We start from the raw sequence: 21704 nt of genomic DNA on the forward strand, positions 1-21704 counted from the left end.
CAAAATATTATTTTAAATGACAATTTTTTGTTTTTGCATTAGATTGATAAATAAATTTAAAAATATATTATTTTCATAAAAAAATTTTGAAATGACATTACTTTGGTAAACCACTCAGACCAACAAAGTGCCATGTGAGCCAATGGGTAATCTAACATGTTTTTAAAATTTGTTTTATCAAGTGGGATGTTGTAAGAGGCTAGAAGTTCTACTTGTAAGATCCGTTTGGATACCTTGATATATTATCCATGGATGAATTCTTCAAACAACCGAAACTTAAGAGAGAATTAGTAATCCAATGGAAGAATTCTGACCAAGTAAAGAAGCTTCCAAATTTTGCAATCCTAAAAGTGAAGGATTCTGTGCTCTTCTTGAAGGATGATTGCCGTATTTATGGTTTTTTTAGGATGGATACTTTGAAGGTTTTCCTTGAATGAGGGGAAGGGGAAAAAAAAAAAAAATCAATCCCTTCCACTGATTACCTGCTTTCACCACTTGCCAGATAATTGCGTGTATTATTCATATTTTATTCATGTAAAAGTTAATGTTGGCGTTGCGCTTGGGAAGAAAAACCCCGCTAGTTATGCTGCACTCGCCCCGTATGAACTGTTTTATGTAGTCTCCGGATATTTCTACACATTTTACCTTACAAAGTTTCCTAAAATCTTCCTATATAAATGCTCATCCTTGGTTCAACCATGCTAATAGAGTTGGATTGATATAAGAAGCATCGATATGAGAAAGACCATATACATTGCATTATCCACTAATTGTAATAAAATGTAGTGCAAAAACTTTTTTATTTTCTGAGTTGGGAGAGGCTATTCCCCACCTTTTAATCTACACCACTCTATCCCTCCCAAGCTAGAATCCAATCCCTTGGGAAAATTGAGCCAATGCCCGCATGATTTGAGCTTCATATAATCGGGGACTGAAGAGGGTCGATATCCTGCAGAACTGAACCCCCACCTCTCACCAAAAAGGCAAGAGATTGTACCATTGAAACCAAAATCCAATGGTTGAAGAAAGAAATGGTAATAATCTGATTACCCCCTTGAATTCTTTTTTTCAATAATTTTCAATCTAATTCTTTTAATGCCATTGCCTCTAATACTTTTAATGCCATTGCTGTTAGATGTAAGCCTATCTAATGATTGCTACCCTGATGAGAGTTTTAGAATTTGTAGATATGAAAGAAAATCAGAAGTGATTAACTACAATTACCTAGAATTTTGATTCATGAAATCAACTTAAACGAGGGAAAAGGAATCTATTTTGGCTATCAATATGAATGAAGACACCTTACTACTGTTACATAAAACGAATATTTAATATTTTATGAAATTCCGAACTACTATTAAAAGAACTACTAGCACATGCAAGCACTTTTGCTAGCTTTTAGGAAAATAAAGGAGTCAGGTCCTTCTCAATTGTTTGGAAATTGAAAACATAGATAAGAAATGGAAGTAAATTTTGCGTAAATTAATAGATCACTGAGAACTGAACCATCCATCTCACTTCCTTTTCTCGATCTTCTGCAGCATGAACAACCTTATTTTCTACAAACTCTGTAAACAACCTGTAAATTCTCTTAGGAAATAAAGCTAGTAAAAGAAAATCAAACAAGACTGCATATATTGTTCTTTAATTTTACTTTGTGGCTTCAAACTTTCTGCAAAAGAAATTTCCCTCTTCCCTTCCAATGTTTTCAGAATCTTTGCAAACATTAGAGGGTTGCACCCCACTTGTTTGAGGTACCCAAGAGGGTGTCTAACGTTTTCAGTTGTCCAGCAGGGAACTCCATTTCCAAGACCCTGGCCGAATACAACAGCAGTTCAGAACACTGACATATTAGCTTGAGAGCTTTCGAGTTTGGTTGACCATAGCTGCTTAGGGTTGAGCTAGACAAGGTTTGGTAGCTATGTGATGATTATTAGACCATCTATACCACCATTATCCAGAAAAGGGGGAAAATCATCACTATATTTATCATTTCCACCCACAACTCCCACTTGCATGCATGAAATTGTTAGACAAAATTAAAGCATGCCATATGACCTTTTTCTTTCGTGCCATAGCCAAGTTGAAAACAATTGCTTGATTTGCTTCTATGGTTGCTTTTGATTCCTGATTTGTGCAAACTTCAGCAAAGAAAACCTACTTCAGAGTCTTAGACCCCTTTAACTGGAAACTGCTTTTGGTCTCCATCCAGCAGATTTACTGATGTTTCCGTCTCTGAATTGCTTTAACTATCACATGATACCATCTAACTTTTATTCTATATACTGAAATGACTGTCTTTTGGAATGTAATTTTTTCGTGATGCTAAAGTTCATTTGCAAAAATCAGTCAAATTGTGGTCATGTTAATCAAAAGGAAATGATAGAGAAAACACAAGCAGCCCATTTATGCACATCCACTTGCACCCATGAAGCAGTCCCCACCAATGTGACAATAATGAATTAGATAAGCCATGAACAAATAATTCAGCAAAAGCATTCCGGTTTTCACTAAACGGATAGCCTGTTTGATGCATTCCAGGAAAAGGGAAAGGACATTTCACTAAAACAGATTATGCTTACAACATGAACGAGTCCTTATAAACAAAGACTTATGTTCTGAATACCAATTCACTTATATAAGCAAACCATCTTTTTATGATTGTAATATTTTATGAGTTTTAGTTTACAAACTGTTTTCCCTAGATTGCTTACAAGTAACCACCATTTCCCAATGCTTGTTCTCATTGATCTTAAACAATACAAATATATCATTCCATTGTGTTATTCACACGTACAAAATACGTGCCAATGGGCTATATGGTACTGAAACAAATGTATAGTGACAACTTATATGAATAAACCTTTCCAAATTTCAGAAATTAAATTGTCTTTTTATTTTTTCTTCAAAAATTACTAGCTTCATTTTGCACTTGTTTTTATTCATTCATCAGTTCAAAATTTCAAATAGCCATCCCCATATGTTCAAAAGCTAATCTATTCAGTTGGTCTTTCATATGCTTAGTGAGCTATTATAAAATCAATGATAAAGATTTAACGATGAACGAGACTTTGCAGATTACCTAAAAGCATAGTATTTACAAACTGAAAAAAGTTCTCCCCCGCTCTTGATTATATTTACTTTTAGTTGCTGATAACTCTGTTGAATGTCTCATACATTGGTCTCTTTCACTGCAACCTGATATCTTCATTCTCTTTAACTACAAGCACTCTCTGTTGCTACAAGAGCACACAAAACTAGCAGATTGTCCTTTCTAAGAAACAGCAATTAGTTGCTTCAAGGCATCATCCGAGATCTTGAAGGTCTGACGCTTTAAAGATTGCACTTGATAAGGTCCCACTAGCCAAATGGACAAACTGCATCCTTGGCTTATCATTGAACTCCCTTGTCACAATTTCCTATGGATGAAGTGCCTCTCCAAGGATAAATATGTAAAGCATGCGGAAAGACGCCATCATTGAGTCTCCAAAAGTCAGCTGCCCTCATCATATTGAGTCAGCAAAGCTTTCTAAATTTATACAAACAACTGATTTCAACCATGAACTTTGCCTGTTCTAGTTTCCTAAAAGTTTCACAGTTGCACTCTAAAGAAGTGTTTTAATTAATACATGGTTGTCATCTAGGTATAGCTTGCATTCCTGAAGCATACTGAGAGTGCTATAGCATAGGTGTTAGCGTTCACATGAACTTCTCTGTTAATTCAATTATTTACATGAAACTTCTATATGTCGTTGCTCTAAAGAACGAGAGTGGATACACTCCTTGTACACTAAAGCTCTTCTGAGTTGTATTTCCAATTAGACATGTATTCCCAAAAAGACTCATCCTGTGTCTGGAACATTCTTTCTATGGAAGGATTTATAATGTTTTAAGCCTTGTGTTTTAAAGTCCGGTTTCTTCAGATGATAAAGAAGACAATCTTTCCTCAAGAATATACAAGACATAATCCCAGTATCGAACGCATGCTTGAACTGCTCTAATAAATGTGACTTTCATCATGACCCAAAACAGAATGGGAGAATACCTCTATCTAATACTCAAAGCATTCATGAGAGAATAGAATTTGTCAGTCATCAACCTTGCAATGATGAGAAATGAACAGTATGATTCATAAACATGTGCTTCAACTCAGTCCACGAATTACCCAGCAAGCACCCATAGAAAATGATAATTGTCCTCTAAATATTTAATCGGTAGCTAATAATGAAAATAAAAAACCGAGTTTCTATGTCTTTAACTGTTGTGTGCAGTGGCGAAGCCAGGAATTTGTTCAAGGAGGGCAAGGAGCATTTACCAAGAGATGCATAGTCCAAGTCACTCTTAAATTCTTAATCAATTTGAGAAACAGTGAAATTAAACATAAATAGTAAGAGTAATATTACATCATCAGGATTTTTTTATTATCTTGTTATTATCCTTGTTCTATTACAAAAAAATAGAGTATCCATAATCCATATAACATTAGGTTAAATACAAATACAAAAGGCTTTTGATTATCCAATATATAACACCTATACTTGGATAGTTTGTTTTATTCTTCATTTTCTTCTCCTTCCCCTTCCTCCTCTGTTACTTTGAGAGTGAAGGCACTTGGACTAAAAAACAGAAGCAATAACAACAAACCGGTAAAAAGATAGAAATCAGGGGGAAAAAATCACAAACAAAACCAAATACTAGGATTTTGAAAAGAACCACCTTCTTCCTACCAGATTTCTTACTTCTTATTTGAGAGAGAAAAAGATACATCGGATTATGAAAGGGAAAGGTAGTGAATCAAAAACAAACACGAACCAAAAACTAGAAAAACAAGAGGTGCAGAGTTTTTACAATTCCGTTATGCTGAGAAAACCTTTTTCTCCTTTTTTTCCTCTTCTTCTTTTGGTATTTCACCCACTATTTTGGAAGAGAAACCCAGATCGAAATGAGACCTGGGTAGGATGAAGTTTCTGAAAATAAGAGTAGGATTTAAATGCCAAAATTTAAGTAAATATGCACGTTTACATCCAGTCAAAGAAAGAAAGCCAGCTAAACCCAATATCCCACTTCCGCAACTTCCTATTATTTTAGCAAATCATACTATAGTGGTTTCCATAATTTTAGAGGTGGGCATATTATGCAGATTCTCCCATTCCTATCTCTATACTGTGGATCAAATTTTAGTTGGCTCCGCCCATGGATGCATGTGCATAGAGCTGGTGGAATTTGAATGCTTTGTGTGTCAAAGTTCCTCAGATTTGATTATAGCAACTCAGCAACAACCACTAAATCTCTGTTAAATGTCTCAAGGCATCCCCACACCAAAGTCTACCGATAATATTGAGAAATTAATCTCTACGTCCTCAAATTAACTCAGGGTTTAATTATCATCCAATATGGTCGGTATCCTTAAAGCAGAAATTAAAAATTTCCTTGGTAGGTAACGTGTTCAAGCCAAATAACCCCTTATGGCAAAATGGAAATATTTCAACTTTTCAATCTCATAATACTTTCACTTAAACAATATTCCTTCTCTTAATCTCGGCATGCCCATCCTAATCCTAGGCCTGTTATCGTTAGGACTCATTCCCAATCAACCTACATGGTGATCCTATCCCCATCCCATGCAAAATTCAGTCTTAAAAATTATTCAGCATTAATGCTTTGGCAACCTGTGACCTTTTGTTCACAATAACCATTTGGTTCCAAAATAAAAGACATAAATTTTGAATTTTTTTTTTTTTTGACTTCTAAATCTCAGAATTTCATTAAATCCTCGTATATCCAAAATCTTTAGCAGTACATGCACGATAACTTATTTGAAATGAAGACTCAAATCTTTAATTTAAATCAGAATGTGTTTAATAAATGCCTCACAATTGCTCATAAGCAGGATAGAACCAATCAATCTGGATAAGATTAGAAAAGAGTTGGCTGGACAACACCTAAGGTTGCATCAGCCAACTGGCTTCACAACAAGCTCATAATGACTAGGGTTTAACATAAAAAGTCTATTCTTGACTAGAAGATAAGATGCCTATAATTGCATATCTTATTATCCGGTCTTTGAGGAGCCTATAAAAAGATGGGGAAAAAGGTATAGCTTAGTGCATGAGACTCCCACCACTGCAGGATCTGGGGGGAGTTAGACGTACACAGCCTTACCCTTGTGAGTGGAGAGGCTGTTTCCATCTTTCAAACCTGTGACACCCAGCTTAGAGCGGAGCAACCTTACCATTGAGCCTACGCTCATTCTCAACTAACAAATAGATAAAGACTCATAAATCAAAAAAAAAAAAAAAAAAACCTGGTAAACCAATTAATCCGCAATACACCCATAACTGCCAGCCCCTCAAAGCGAGTATTCTGCATGAAGATAATGACATACAGAAGCATAAGATATCCTTCTACTCATTTCGCACTGAATCAGGGTACTAAATACTTGTGGGGCAGCTTGTCCAACTGGTCATACACCATAAGCTTATGCACATGCATATTAAAATGCAGAGACGACATCTATCTGTTATGCTAGATCATTTTGAATAAACCCATTAAATGTTTCCCTTTCAATATGTGGATGATGTAAGTACCCATATTGTCAACTGGATTGACTCTGCAAATACTTTTGCAGATAAGAACTCTATGGAGGTTACATAGATACAAATTTCTATGCTGCTCATCAAGTAGAAGAGAAATATGTCTACAGATGCAATGCAATGTTCTCTATTACTTCCAAGTATCCAGCAAATACTATATAAAAAAACCAAAAATCTGATATACATTCACACCACTGAGTAAAGAATGAACTATAACAAACTCCAGAACTACCAGCCATTGACATTCATATAGCAATAAATATCATTAAATGTTAATGTTAGCAACTCCAAGTCTCCAATCAATCAACCCTTGTATCTGGTAGCTCATGCTCTAGTTATTTTTACACAAGAAACATAATGACATTTTAACCAGTCTAACTCAAAAGGCATCAGGATTTTTTGAGACACAATGCCAAATAACTAGCCATAAGTCCGTTAAACATTACCTCTCACCCAACAAGAACTTTGTCCATCCCCTCCAAAGTTCAAGTGCATGACAACCATTGGCCATTTTTAGACTCGTCTATCAAAATGAGGTAAAGTTAACTATACCAGGCACTTCATATTATGGGTTTCTTAAATATCTAGTAACTTGGGACACTCTAGATATCTTACGACATAATTAAACTTCATATTATTAAATTAGTATCACTTTCAACAAATTTATTATTGTCAAATGTATCCTACACAAATTTGATTATTTACACATACTTATGTGAACACATGATAAGCATGAGATCACCATGTTAACCATATTGAGATTATTTTGGTCAATTGTTTTGGAAACCTCGACACTTGAACAAACTTTTGTCCACTTAACATGCTGAGCAACATCTCAAGTATCACCTACTAAATTTCTTTTTCAAGACTTCGAGAATCCACACTTAATTGCAAAAAAGAAACAATGTCATTAAAGATTCATAAAATAACAATATAACAAAATGTGATTCACATTCAAGAACTTTATTTTTTACATCTTGAAAGTGATTAAGGCCAAGGGTTTGAATCCAATACTTACCACCATATCCCTACCATCTCGGGTCCAAGGATGGTTTGGCATCCCAATACCATACTAGGATGTAATTTTTTTTTTTCAATTTCCTGATGATGGATCTTAATACCCCGATTTGTCTTTTTCTTGGACAAATTAATGGTGGAGAAAAGGATTGAAGCCTTATTAGATGCGCAAGGTCTTGGTGTGAAGGCAAATTCGCAAAGGCTTGACCTAGGTTGAGCCTTCCTCCTCGACACCCCCCCCCCCCTCCCTCTCTTTCTCTCTAGTTCAGGTTGAGGCACACCCCTATGAAAGAACCTACGAGAAAAGAGAGTGTGCCCCTGCACTATTGCTATTTTTCTGTTTTATAGAAAAAACAACTCAAGTCCTACCTAGTATCAAATCAACTAGCTTTGGTTTTGATCTCTCCCAACTAGTTTTAAGTGGGATAGGTGGGGCTAGCGTTCACCGAACCATCCCAAATTAGACGGTTCAGGATATTTTGAACCGTACCGATGATAAACCGAGATGGTTCGGTCGGACGAATCGGAACACTATATGAGGGAGATGGAAAGAGAGGAAGAGAGAGAGAGGAGGGGAGAGAAAGAGGGGACGGTGCCACCGAAGGTCTTTGCGGCTTGGTGTCGTTCGATAGAGCATTTAATTGAGAGAGAGAAAGGGTGAGCGATGGTATCGAAGGGAGGTACAGCCAGCAGAGAGGACATCGGAGGGTGCTGGATGGCCGTTGTAGCCATCGGACGGTGAAAAATGCGCAGACGAAGCCGCAGCCATGAAACATGGGTGACCGCCCTTGTTCATCATATTTTTTTAAAAATGATGATGAATATTGAAGTCGGCCCATAAAAAAAATTTCATAAAACAGGAGCGATTGCCCCTGTTTCACGCCCATGGTACCACAGGTCGCGATTTCATCATCCGATGGCTACGACGGCCTCTCCGTCGGCTTCCCCTCCCTCATTTTTTTTTCCTCCCTCCTCTCTATCTCTCTCTAGGTTGAGATTTGGTGGAGTTCACAGCCCTCCAAGCATGCTCGCGGTCTGCCTGTGGCCACTGTCGGCGTCTCCTTTGATCACCCTCTCCCTCCTTCCCCCGTTCCCCCTCCTCTCTCTTTTCCTCCTTGGTTCCCTTCTTCTCTTCTATGTTGGTTTGCACCGGTCCGGTTTGGTATGGATCTGTACTGACTCGTACCATCAATCGGCCAGCACGGTTCCCTGTTTTGGTTCCATGGACCTTGGGTGGGACTTTTTGGCTCATGAAGGAAATGGTGCCCCATCTACATAATAAATAGATGCTAGATGTACGAAACATGTACAAATTTAAACCAAGGGTGGGTATGGCACATGAATCAAGAATGAAGAAATGGAAAGCAAAAAGGGAGGTGTTTGGATACCTTAAGGTTTAATACTAAACTGGCACTAATAGATACATGCTAATACTACCTTATATCAAGCATTTTGAGCTGAATAAGGGTGGATGCTAGATGCGGATTTAGTGTTGATGGTTGGCAATTTGGCATAACGTATGCGACCTTGATCCTTAATTCAAACTAGAGCAATTTTTAGTTGTTTTCTATTTTTTAAGTATGCATTTAAATGTATATTTGAAGGGCTAAAACCAACATTGAAACCACATTTCAAAACCTTGGGTCACAAAGTGTCTTGCAATCAGCATGTGGGCTGGATTTTGGGCTTTCGGTGGAGCTTGTTGTGTTGGAGGCTAACACGAATGCAAGTGGGCCACTCTGCCAAAGTTGATCATATGGTTGTAGATGGCAGGTTGTTCTCTCCTCTCTCACTTGAAATGTTGAGGTGGTAATGAGGATTCTAAGAAGACTCAGTTACACACTCTGGAGTGTGAGATAATGTTTTTTTTTTATGCTTCAAGTAACTTGTGATTATTCCAAAAATTCAACTTAGAAGCTTTTGGACTGATGGTGGTCTAGGTTTCTACATCAAAGCTAACCATTTCAAAGCACAAAAATGTTGTTTGGTTGTTATTTTGCTGCAAGTGTTCCATGCAAGTTTCTTTAAGGGTCCATTTTTTTGTAGATAAATATCATGAGAAAGTTGGTCAATATTCCTATTGACCAACTTATATTCTCACGCTTCTTTACATAGATAGCATTTATCCATAAAATAGGGAAAAGTCTTTCCCACCTAGAAGGTGGGTAAATCATTTTCTCATCAATTGGAATAATAATTTTTTTAATTTAATTTCTAATATGCCCCTAATCTTATAATAATAATATAATACTATCTCACATATAATATAATAATATTATTAGAAAATAATATTTTATTATTTTAATATAATATATGATTATAACAAGATGATGTTACAGTATGATATCTTATTTTGTTATTATAATGTAATATTAATAGCTTATATTATTATAATAAATATAATATAACATAATAACATACCATTTTAATATATATTAATATTATATACTATATTATAATATATTTTATTTTATTTTATAAGATAATTTATTTCATTATATTATATGTATAGCATATGTTATCCATATTTATAAATATATATTATATAATATTATGTATTATAGCATACAAAATATAATATATTTTAATATAATATATTATACTATATTATTATATACAATAATATTTATATACTAAAGGGTAATATGGAAAATATGGATAGATTTTAGCAACTTATCTAGGAAACTAGTAATGCAAAAGCACATAGGTAACAAATTCTCAAATCATTTTTCAATGCATAAAAGAACATAGATAGGTTAGTTTCCTGTCTAAATGTTGCCTAGAAAATAATTATCTAGAAAAATATAGATTCATGGATAAGTTTTTAACCCTCCAAAAACCAGACCTTAAAGTTGGGGTCCTCAATTGGCATCCCAGAAAGTGCTGTATGTGATGGTGGACTTGAAGGAAGTCCATAAAATTTAAAAGAGGATCAACAGATTCATGACAATGCAAGACATTTAATGGAGGAAATGCCCATATTAGAATTATCAACTGATCTCATGTTAATCTATCAAAGGGTTTATAACAAGCTCCGTGTACCTTTACACATGAGTCAAGTAACTAGTATTGTGCATTAGCTAGTTGAGTTTCCTTTAACCTACAACATTAGAGGCAAAAATATTAACAATATGTGCAATCTAGCAAGAAACTATGTAAATCAAATTTGAAAACAGTTGCATCTTGCTAACTGAACCCATGGTCATAAGCAGCTGCAGTGCTCCTTATCGCTCAAGAATACCAAGCCATTGAATTAACAGATTATAAGAGGATGAGCTTCACCAGACCAACCTAGGTGGAGTTACGTAGACATATTCACAATCTCTCGATTCTCTCCTTATGGTTTGCAGTTGCAATCTTTCCTGGCATTGTTACTTTACTCATCAAATTCCCACACACCTCCATGAATGATGGCCCAGCCTGTAATCTCAACAGCTGCATCCTGTAAGGTATGAGTATGTACCTTAACCCTGCAAGATTTAATAATAGAAAAAAAAATATCATGAATCTAGTTTTCTACTGTCAAATTCCCCAAATAGGTAATCTAAATTACATTCAAACTTGGTGATCCAGATAGAAAACTTCACATAGTAAAAGCTAAAGTACCGAAAAGAACAAGAATTGCATTTATACCCGCAATACACATCGCCCTGTAGAGAAGAGCGACATGGGCTCCTCCCTTGGTCGCCATTCGTGGCTTCTCCAAGCACTCGAGGAACGCGAGGTCTGCCTTGAGGAGCTTAGCCTGGTCATGCGTGTCGTAGCCAATATCATGGCAGTAGCAGCAGAAGTCCAGCCAATCAATAGGCCGCCGATCCCACAGCATCGAGCCTCCATCCTTCCCGCTCGACCAATTCGGACCACAGTAATGGCCGTAACGTGGGAATAACTGCGACAGGAAGGCCCTCGCACCTCCGTGCCATGGCACCTTGGCAACATAGGGCCGAAAGAGGGGCACCAAGCACCCGGCCTCCGATCGAGAAATCGGACGGCGGGCCGGGGCAGCAGGCCGGGACTGTAGAATGGATTGGAAAGACTTGGCAAAGAAGGTGATGAGATCGGATAAGGGGTTGTTGGGGAGGGATTGTTGGGGTGGCGAGGGGAGTGTGATGGATTTGGGTTCGTGTTCAGGTTCTGAGATCAAGTTGGGGGTATTGGGGAGGAGCCTGAGAGGAGGAGAGACTTTGATTTTATTCAACAAGGAGAAATCCAATGTGGGAGGAACCCACAAGGGTTTTCCCCCCATCAAGCCCTTCCAAACTGGGAAAAGAAATCAAGCAATTTTGTCATCACAACTACTGGCTCTAATTATACTTTACAAAGAAACCATCAAAAAGATCACCTTTATGAATCAAAAATTTTGTGTTGGTTTCCACCAGTCAGAAAAAGAAATTTTTTTTCCTGTTTCTTTCTTGATGAAAGGAAAAAAAAAGAAAAAAAATTAAGGAGAGGAAATATGGGAAGAGTGGCTACCTTTATGAAGAAGCGTTGCTGGCTGTGTTCAAGGTGTAAATCGCCGAGGAGGAGTGTTGGAAGAAGTTTCAAGAAACAGGAGAGGAGTCTACATTGCTATTATCTGCCGTCTTAACTCAATAATAAAGTTTTCAGGAAACATACACGTAGTTTGATCTTCTTGTTTTCCAAGTTTGTGAGGGGACTTAAATACTGTGGGACAGAGAATGGATCAATGGATTAGGATCTGGAAGGAACGAAGGAGTCGCATCCACACGAGAGATAGAGAGAGGGCCCGTGGTATCTAAATTCTGAGGACGGGATTTCTGGTAAAGCAAGTGAAGCTAAGAGTCCTCAATCCTGAAGGACCTGTCCGGCGAATATTCTTCGAAGGATGAGCAATTATTGAGAGAGGAGTCTAGCTAAGCGTTGAATTTTCGCATTCAAATGGAGTTTCTTTCTTCTTTTTTTTTTCTTGATAAGGATAGAGATGGAGCTTCTTTCTTTTTTTTCTTGATATGAATTTTGACGTGCTCCCTTGTTATATATATAGAGAGAGAGAGAGATCCAACCCAATTTTTAAAAAGGTCTTAGATACTCCAGAAATTTTTTTTTTTTTTTTTTTTTTTTTTTTGTTTTTGATTCAGCAAGAGGAACTAATTAACAGATAGCGTTGTTTTTTTAACAGTATTCAGTTATTTACAGTGGTATCTTACAACAGACAGCTATACGTCGCCGGCTCGCCGCACGTTTCAATCAATAGAATAATATATTTAATTTTCTATAACAGTTGGGAATAATAAAAAAAAAAAGACAGTCAGCGGTAAACTGATAAACAATTTTTACAATATTTTTTTTTCATATTAGCCATTAATCTCTAACAAAATAAGAATTAATTTTCGATTGTATAGTTTTGCATATTAAATCTAAAATCTTAGGATACTTTTAGATAATAACATCCATTTGGAGCTTAATAATAATCAAAAATGATAGTGAGAAGATGCTAACCCAAGGTTCTAAGCTAGCATCTACGTTGTAATGGAATTAATATCCAAATATCCCCCGTCTCCTTGAAAATAAAAAATTAAAAAAAATCATCTTGTCCCACTTTAGGTCCATTACATTCTATCTTTATTCATCTCAACTCTATGAACCCTACGCCTCCATTGCACAACATTAGGCATGATTAGGGTTGAGCATAAGTCGAATTTAGTCGAATTAAGAAAAAAATTTCATCATACCGAATCCAATCAGATTGAAAAAAATTCAATCTATTGTTGACTATTTATCACGTATAAACCGTTTAAAATCAAAATGAACAATTTATAGCAGATTCGAGTGGGTTGTATTAGTTTGGACTTTAATGTTGATCTAATATTGATTTTAGATTCAATATTGGCCCACTTAAGCTTATTTACTTTTTTTTCTTATCAATTTAATATAAAAAAAAATCTAAATCTTACAAGTTAAATATTTTGGACTTATTTTTGAATCTGTACAAAACAAAATAAAAAAAGAAAAGATTTACTCATCTGAAAGTAACTACATCTGAAAGCTTTCACTCTAGAATTGTATCAAATTAATGTACTTTCATTAATAATTTAATATTAATATTTTTATGAATCCAGATGGGTGACATGGTGTTTTTTAGAAGGAAGTATTGAAGTTTAAATGATGCTATCCCAAAATGAAAGTGAGTTTCTAAAATACTACATCGATTGTGTTCGATTTCGTACGGTTTAAAAGTGTAGAAACCGAATCCAACCATTAATAACTGATTATTTACAAATCCTGACCTAATTCCATCCAATTTATATCTTTCAGCCAATCGAAATCGATGTTTATTGGGTCGGATTGGATGGATTTCTTCAGGTTTCGATTATTTACTCAGCCATGGGCCTGATGAGGAGTATGAGAAGGAAGGCATGTTGGGATAGGATGATTTTCTTATTGAGTAAATTATAATTTTTTTTCAAAATTAAGGATAAATTATACTTGTATCCAATAATTTGAAATTTTTGAGATTTATTTTTTTCAACACTTTAACTTATAGCTAAATATTAATCAAATCATTAAACATAAATCAAACTAAATACCACGTCAGAAAAAAAAATCAAAAAAAATCAAAATAATCTTAAATAGCATAATAATAAGAATATAAGAAAATATGTGCATTCTTTTTTCCATTCAAGAATAATTTTGATTTTTCATATGAGATAAATATTTTTATTAATGCTGTTAATTTAATTAAGATAAGTATAAATTTTATAAATTATTGAATGTAAATATAATAAATTTTTAATAATTTATTTTTTATTTATTATTTTATTTCTCTCTGTTAGCGCAAATAGAATTGAGGTACCCATTTTATTGCCCCAAGTATCTCTCTCACAGGAAGGTCTATTGTCATCATAAACCATAAATATATGCCCTAATAAAGAATTAAAATAAGCGAATAATTGGATGGTCGAAGAGTTCCTAAAGTGCGAGATGGAGTTAAGTAGTGCAACAATGGAGGTGAGAAATCATCCTTTTAATTCTTTGAGAAATATGTATATACTAGGTCAGCAATATATACCACAAAACTTTGTATGCACCATCAGAACAGCAAAGCATTCTTCCCGCATGCATGAGAGTGCACTCCCAAAAAAAAAAAAAAAAAAACCTACCCCTAAAAGTCTGAAAATTAGCACATTTCCAAGCCTTAGAGATTATTACCTTCCAGCTAGCACAACCAGCCTAGTACGCCACGTGCACCCTATATGCTTATGATTCTCTTTTCAATTATTCCTATAATAGAAATTTTTTGAGCTTTGTCGTAGAAAATCTTACTAGGGTTTAGAAAATAGAGAAGCTATTAATACGTAGAAGAAATCAACTCCTAAGTATATCTGATACTTTCATCCTTCAACAATTTTCATTTGTTTCAACTCATTTGGTTTTCAAATTGTTAATCATATCGATGATGAAATCAAAAAATTTGATTAAGCATTATTTAGATGCATAAGATAATAGGATATAACAAGAAATAATGTGGAGACATTATTAAACAAAAACAAGGACAGCATTTAAATCAAATATTGTGAACTTTATATTGGGAAATATTTTTTAAAATTGGGAATTCTCTCTTTTATCCAACACCAATATTAAGAATTATGGCCCTATAACAACATAAAGGCAACCATTGTGCCAAATTTTGATTCCCTTCGACCCACGACGTATCCACTCACTCTGGTTTCAGGCAGTCAATGGAGAACAAAATATCTTCAGCTCCAGGACATCAAAAAAACAACAATAATATAGCTTTTATTAGATTGAAACCTGGATGCAAATGATAATGTAAGCATTGAGCCATTAACTTTAACACTTATTCTCCATAAGCCCAACAGCTGCTGCAAAGGTAATATACATGACTAGAGCAATCTGGCTTGCAAACTTGGAATTGAAATAGCAAGGTGTTTTAATTACAGAAGCACAAAACCGCAGCCAACTGTACAGAAGTCTAGCCATCCTTCCAGTTGAGATCAATTGAAAACAAGAAAATTTGGACGCAAGCATCATTTACACTTGCAATTGCTTTCATTCCACCAACATGATGAATTGGAACTGTCTGGTGTATAAGATCTGAAACTTTTTCTGAACTCGGTATTCATCCTCGAGTGTAGTTGCATCAGCCATCCACAATACTGACTGTGAATCCCATTTGTGGCAGCTGATGAGTTGTTACTCTGCTGCTTAATGCACAACTAATTGGCAGTTTATAAATTCATATGTTTCTAATCTTATGCTGATTGTAGTGTCATCCCCTTCTTAGCTGCTACTCTCTCAAAGTCTGCACAAGCCTCTGGTGAGTCTTCTTCACTAGGTGGCACAAGTTGCCAAAACAGAGGCAGATATGCCTCCCACTCCCCCAAGATTGCGGCACCTTTATTGCTCCCACTTTTTTCCTTCAGGAAGTAAACAAAAAGGAACGAAGTTACATCTTTACCTGAAAAATGTACAGGACCAATACATAACTAGATGTTAGGTCATCTTACGACGTGGGCTTCTATCAGGCTTTTCAGCTGCATCTGTCCAGCTGGAGCAACCACTCTCTGAATCTTCACAATCTCCTTGTTTACCTGTTGTAACAAATGGAAAGTGTGCAACTCTGTAGCACTTTATCATATACAAGGTTATAATATAAGCTTAAAAATGGTCCATTAAACACAGAATGGACATGATCAATAAGCCTAGTTAACCTTGAAAAGGATTATGTAAGTTCATATGCCTACTTGCATTACCCTTTAGGGAACAGGTCCTTACCATATGGTTGAAGCCTTGAAGGATCAAAGGTTGAATTTATTCATTAATTTCTAAATTTTTTGGTTGCTAATGATAGGTGAACACCACAGAGAAACTGCTACTAGCAAACGGCATTAAATGTATTGTGCCTCAAATCTGTTATGACATCCTCAAGAAAGACCTTATGTGGGGACACATCCACGTAAAGATCAAGGCTATTTATTTAAAAAAATATGATATGCAAAATCCCGTAATTACAAGCAAAGATGAAGTTAGAAATTAAAATTGTAAATGACTCTGACGAATGTCGAAATAGTATAACCAATATACTTGCACAAAATAGGAATCTTGGCTTAGTTTTGTGTATGTTAGTGAAGAGAAAGAGAGAGAGAAAGAGACAGAGAGAGTAAACAACCGAATTATTTTACCACTAAAGATCTGTCTGATCATCCCTTATGAGTTCATAATTTCTAATTTCTATACTGATCAGAACAAAAAAATGAGAAAGTTTCAAACAAATACCTTAGGAATGAGAGTGTCATCCTCATCAAGGATATATGCCAGACCACCAGTCATGCCTGCAGCAACATTCCTGCCCACTCTATCAGAATAAAAAAAAACAAAGAAGAAAGAGGAAACAAGAATATTTGTTAACAGATTTTTAAACTTCAAGCAACAGAAATATGAGGTAAAGAGATACTTACTTTCCAAGTACCACCACACAACCGCCTGTCATGTACTCACAACAATGATCACCAGTACCCTCAACCACAGCTTCAGCAAGGGAATTTCTAACAGCAAACCGTTCTCCAGCTTTGCCTCGAACAAATACCTGACCGCCTGTTGCACCATATAAGCAGGTGTTTCCTACTATAGTAGCATCCTCTGGGCAAAAGCCAGTATTTTCAACAGGAATTACTACCAGCTCTCCACCAGCCATACCCTAGAAGAAAAGGTTCTTCCCTAGTGTCAGTCTACAAAAGGGAAGCAGGAGTAAGCAAGAGAATGATTCACATGTACCTTTCCAACATAATCATTAGCTTCTCCCACCAGTCGAATGTTCATTCCAGGAGTCAGGAAACAAGCAAAGGATTGTCCGGCACTTCCAGTAAAACTAGAGAAATGTACAACAGAATGTATTATTTAAACTTTCATAAGTTGTAAACCATAAAATCTAGAGCAATGTAAAAGGCCTAACGTACGTTATATTAAGCTGCCCTGCAAAACCTGTATCTCCATATTTCTTGGCAATCACACCAGCTATGCGGCCACAAACAGAACGATCAACATTATAGATTTTTATGGATTCGCTAACCTCTTTTTCATGTTCAATTGCCTCGGATATCTGAATCAAGGAAAAGTTTTATGGAGAAAAGGTTGGATCAAGTCCGATGTTAACACCTAAACGGACAGCGTCAAATAATTTTAAGAGATAAAGCTTTCAGTAAGAGGAGAATAGCTTTAGAAACTTAAGAAGTTAAGCTGCCAATGCAATGAAGTTCCAAAGCAATATACAATTGACATTAAAGATCATAAGAGATGAAAAACATTGTATTAAAAGAGAAGTTGTGAAATGCAACTAGAGGGACTGATTCTTCTCTGGCTCAGAGTTTGTAAAAGAAAGCACTCTCATTTGCAAGTATAAATAGCATACGTGCGACACTTAACAAATCAAATTAAAATAATGTTTATGCAATTTGCTGAGAGAGACCCACCATCAAACTTACACCATAATATAAAATTATGGGAAACATCATATAACAAAGATAAGAGGCAAATGAGAACAATCTTCAATAACTAGTTTGTATTAATGCAAGAAAAGTCAGCAGAGGAGATAATTTTGTTAGTTATTCAAAGAATAATTTAGAGAAAAGCCAGAGAACCCACAGATGCTGTCAATTTGGAGAAAAAAATAAGTAGAATACCACAAGAGAAAATCTCATGGGTATCAAGGAATAAATTTGGACATAAATTTTGATTTGAAATATTGAGGACATGCATGTAGAGGTGAGGTAAATTTGTAGTCATCGTAGTTTATACCAAACATTAGAATTATGACTTTAACTCAACTAATTAGCTTGCTATTTGTATTTGATATTAGAAAAGATGAGTTATGGTACGTGTTATTTGAAGATGATATTCTATTGATTCACGGGAAGAGTGCAACACCAACCAATTTGGAACCAAGGTAGAAAGCCCTTATGGGTAAAGACCTCAAAATTAGTGAAAAAAGAAAGACAATGCGGAATGTAATTCCAATGAAATTCAAAATAAGCATAAGGGCACCGTGAAAAAAAATAGATGAGAATCCATAATGCAATCAATTAAACAAATGTGCATCTCATAGACAAAAGAATGGAATTTTTTTTTTTAAGCAAAATGGTGATAAGCCACTTTGTATTTCATTGATAAATGAAATGAAACAGGATCAGAGAGAACAAGAACAGAGAAAAAGACAAACAAAGAAACAAGAAAGGGGGAAAAGGTAGAGAAACCCAAAAAATCCAACTAGCTAAGCATGCAAACCTAGTTCAAAGACAGGCCAACCCACAAACAAAAAGTGCAAGACCTGCACAGCACATGGTGAAATGTTGGTTGGGCCTAAGTAGGTCGGTTCCTCTGTTCAAATAATAAGGTTGTTGGCATATTAATCCAGCTCAATAACCAAGTGGAAACGCAATTAAGACATACAGACAGACAAGCTATAACAAAAACCTGTTTACATGTAACATGGTTTAAGTAAATGTTCTCATTTCCATTTTATGTGCTTGACATTACATGTAAATAAGGAAGTATCCCCTGCAGAAAGGGAGAGGAGAGGGGAGGGGTAGGGGAGGTGGAAGAGGTTCCTTGGCCACCTTAGGCCAGGGTACCAATCAAAATCTCTTGATCTTGTCTTAAAAGCCCATGGAGAAGAATGCTAGGAATATTGTCCTTTGATGGATGATGATATCCAATAGAATTTGAGTTATGCGGATAAAGTGGAAGCTCTTGCAGCAATGTCATGTGACAAACACATGTCCTAGTGATTTAGACATAAATTCACAAAAATAGCAAGAAAGCCTCAATATTATGTGGAATTGTGGATCCAATGTACAGAAGAACTAAGTAATATGAATGATAACCATGATGATCCTATGTAGCATTTGTGGTAGAACCAAGAAAGTGAGGAACAAGAACATTACACGAGAGACGAGACACAAGAATTTTTGCACCGGTGATGGATGAAGTGTAGAGAACTCATTTTATCAGTATAGACGTGCACCAAACACTCAAGAAGGTCCCAATAAGGAGAAATGCTAAAAGCTGTATCAAAGGGATCGGAAATAGCAAGGGAAGACCCAAGATGGTATGATGGATATTGTAAAAATTGTTTGCAAAAGAGAGTAGAAACATTAAGGTGTTCCTTGATAGGAATTTGGGGCAAATAAGGATTCACGAGAACAACCCCAAACGTTTTCATTTCTTTGTTGTTATAGCCAGTGCTACGGAAGCAAAAAATGATAGTGCTTGATACTTACACACTACCATGCTTCAAAGTTCAAATGTTATTTCAGTAAACATGTTTAAAAAAATAATTCCCATGTTTTGAAAAAAGGGGAACTCAGAAACTGTAGCTACCTCAGGATCAGAAAGTATAATGTCATCAAGAACAGGACCATTTGTATGAACATCCTGGTTCCTTATTTCAGTGCTGCTACATTTTGGCAGTCCAACACACTGAAAATTAAACATTAGATCCATGAGAAATCTAGAGGTCATGTACACAAAAAGTTAAGCAATTTAATTTGAGGCTAGTTTTAAAATGCATACTGATAAAATGTAACTGAGATCAAGGTGCTGGGTCTTCATCAAAGAGATGTGCTTTGGTTTCAACAAATCTGTTCGCCCAATTATGTCATCCATCTTTTCATAACCCAGTTGGGCCAAAATGCCTCTTACCTGACCAAACATTTAAAATTCATTAACTATTATGATAACTTGTAATGTAAATCTCCAAGATAAGATGAGGCACAGTCACCAAAGAAAATAATCCTTAGGTTAAGTATTCGCAAGTAGAAAAACAAGGAAGCTAAATTCAATAGCTAAAGTAGATATACTCTTTTCATCAATAAAGACCAATGAATGATGGATTACCTCTTCAGCAACATATAAAAAGTAGTTAACCAAATCTCCAGGAACACCAGGAAAACGGGCACGAAGTTCTTCTCTCTGCACCAAAGTTAAAAAAGCTGTCTAAATGGATATTTACAGAGAGAGAGAGAGAGAGAATGAAAAGCAAAACATTTTTTTCTGCTACCTGACTGGCAACACCAACTGGGCAGTTATTTGTGTGGCAGATGCGTGCCATAACACATCCTGTAGCTATCATGGCGACAGAACCAAAACCATACTCATCAGCACCCATGGCTGCAGCCATAAGGACATCGGCACCACTCTTGAATCCACCATCAACTCTCACAATCACCCTTTCCCGCAAGCCATTTTCAATAAGTGTCTAAAAAAATTATTAAGTTCATTAGCTGGACATATAAATTCTAGACAGAGAAAATCAAATTGATTAGCTATATTGATTTAAAATAGGCGAGACAAACCTGATGTGTCTCAGTTAAACCAAGCTCCCATGGCCCACCAGCATGTTTAATGGAGCTTATAGGGCTTGCTCCAGTTCCCCCATCATGCCCTGATATCTGTAACATGGACAAAACAGCTCTGTTTACAAAATTATGTCCTTACTAGATGAAATCCAACACGTGTTTTCATTCAACTAGATAAGCATATTGAGATGAACATAGGCAGAATACAAGTAAAGGGAGAATCACAACTCAAAAATAACACATCAAAGGTGTGGCCCCTTTTACTCTCTGAGTAATTCATCAGGACAAGCATTGGTAGAAGGCCTGTTTATGATATATGACATATTACCTGCTATGAATTTATTTTTTTTAAAAGCTGGTCTTGCACCTTGTATTACATAGGCTCTCATGTCCAGCTCCTAGAATCCATGTTGGACATGTCTGAAATTAGATGTCTACATGACACCTTAATGCCCATCAATTTTTTTTCAATTGCAGCTCTTAAAAATTGTTAGTGTTGGAACCCACCGACGATGAGTTTGAGCCACTACAATAATGTTAAAAGCAAGATTTTGTTCATTCTAGAGATTAGTTAAGAACAGAAGTATTAAATTAATTTACTAATGTCATTCTTCTGAGTTCTGAAATCATTAGCAAATTGAAAAATTTGGAGGAGAAACATGAATATGCAGGGACCTTAATTATATATTTTAATTATTTTTTTAAATGTATTCTCTATCTCCTTTTTTTTTTTCCTCTTCCCTATTCAGATGCATGTCCA

General features: G+C 35.7%; 2 protein-coding genes across 5 annotated transcripts in view; both read right to left on the bottom strand.

Annotated features, from left to right (window-relative positions):
- Positions 1-783: 783 nt before the first annotated feature.
- LOC105057600 (uncharacterized) lies at positions 784-12530 on the bottom strand. Of its 3 annotated transcripts, none has more exons than XM_073248549.1 (3): positions 11244-12530; positions 10902-11080; positions 784-6363 (listed from the first exon to the last, which is right to left on the bottom strand). In XM_073248549.1, the coding sequence occupies exons 1-2, from the start codon at positions 11854-11856 to the stop codon at positions 10926-10928; spliced, it is 768 nt and encodes a 255-aa protein (XP_073104650.1). In that variant the 5' UTR covers positions 11857-12530; the 3' UTR covers positions 784-6363; positions 10902-10925. The 3 variants fall into 3 exon arrangements, with proteins under 3 accessions (XP_073104650.1, XP_073104649.1, XP_010938553.1); XM_073248548.1 differs by lacking the exon at positions 784-6363 and adding an exon at positions 10590-10710; XM_010940251.4 differs by lacking the exon at positions 784-6363 and having other exon boundaries at positions 10590-11080; positions 11244-11870; positions 12084-12523.
- A 2812-nt stretch (positions 12531-15342) lies between these two features.
- LOC105057601 (ferredoxin-dependent glutamate synthase, chloroplastic) overlaps positions 15343-21704 on the bottom strand; it is a 45319-nt gene continuing 38957 nt past the window's right edge. The window contains exons 23-33 of one of the 2 annotated variants that reach the window (XM_010940252.3): positions 20942-21037; positions 20647-20844; positions 20484-20558; positions 20160-20288; positions 19968-20066; positions 17549-17691; positions 17367-17460; positions 17051-17289; positions 16869-16947; positions 16100-16183; positions 15343-16009 (exon numbers count right to left, since the gene is read on the bottom strand). In XM_010940252.3, the coding sequence (XP_010938554.1) occupies positions 15845-16009; positions 16100-16183; positions 16869-16947; positions 17051-17289; positions 17367-17460; positions 17549-17691; positions 19968-20066; positions 20160-20288; positions 20484-20558; positions 20647-20844; positions 20942-21037 (1401 nt within the window). In that variant the 3' untranslated portion in view covers positions 15343-15844. Of the gene's footprint in view, positions 16010-16099; positions 16184-16868; positions 16948-17050; positions 17290-17366; positions 17461-17548; positions 17692-19967; positions 20067-20159; positions 20289-20483; positions 20559-20646; positions 20845-20941; positions 21038-21704 lie in introns of those variants that run through there. The other variant, XM_029268260.2, reaches the window with a different exon arrangement.

Source organism: Elaeis guineensis, chromosome 14 (assembly GCF_000442705.2).
Source record: "Elaeis guineensis isolate ETL-2024a chromosome 14, EG11, whole genome shotgun sequence".
Lineage (NCBI taxonomy): Eukaryota > Viridiplantae > Streptophyta > Magnoliopsida > Arecales > Arecaceae > Elaeis > Elaeis guineensis.

Bases quoted from the DNA above. Each gene is read 5' to 3' on its own strand.
- LOC105057600 (XM_073248549.1), bottom strand. From the start codon at position 11,856: ATGGGGGGAAAACCCTTGTGGGTTCCTCCCACATTGGATTTCTCCTTG. The intron at 11,081-11,243 runs GTATAAATGCAA...TAAATCTTGCAG, and splicing joins CAGGGCGATGTGTATTGCGG to GGTTAAGGTACATACTCATA.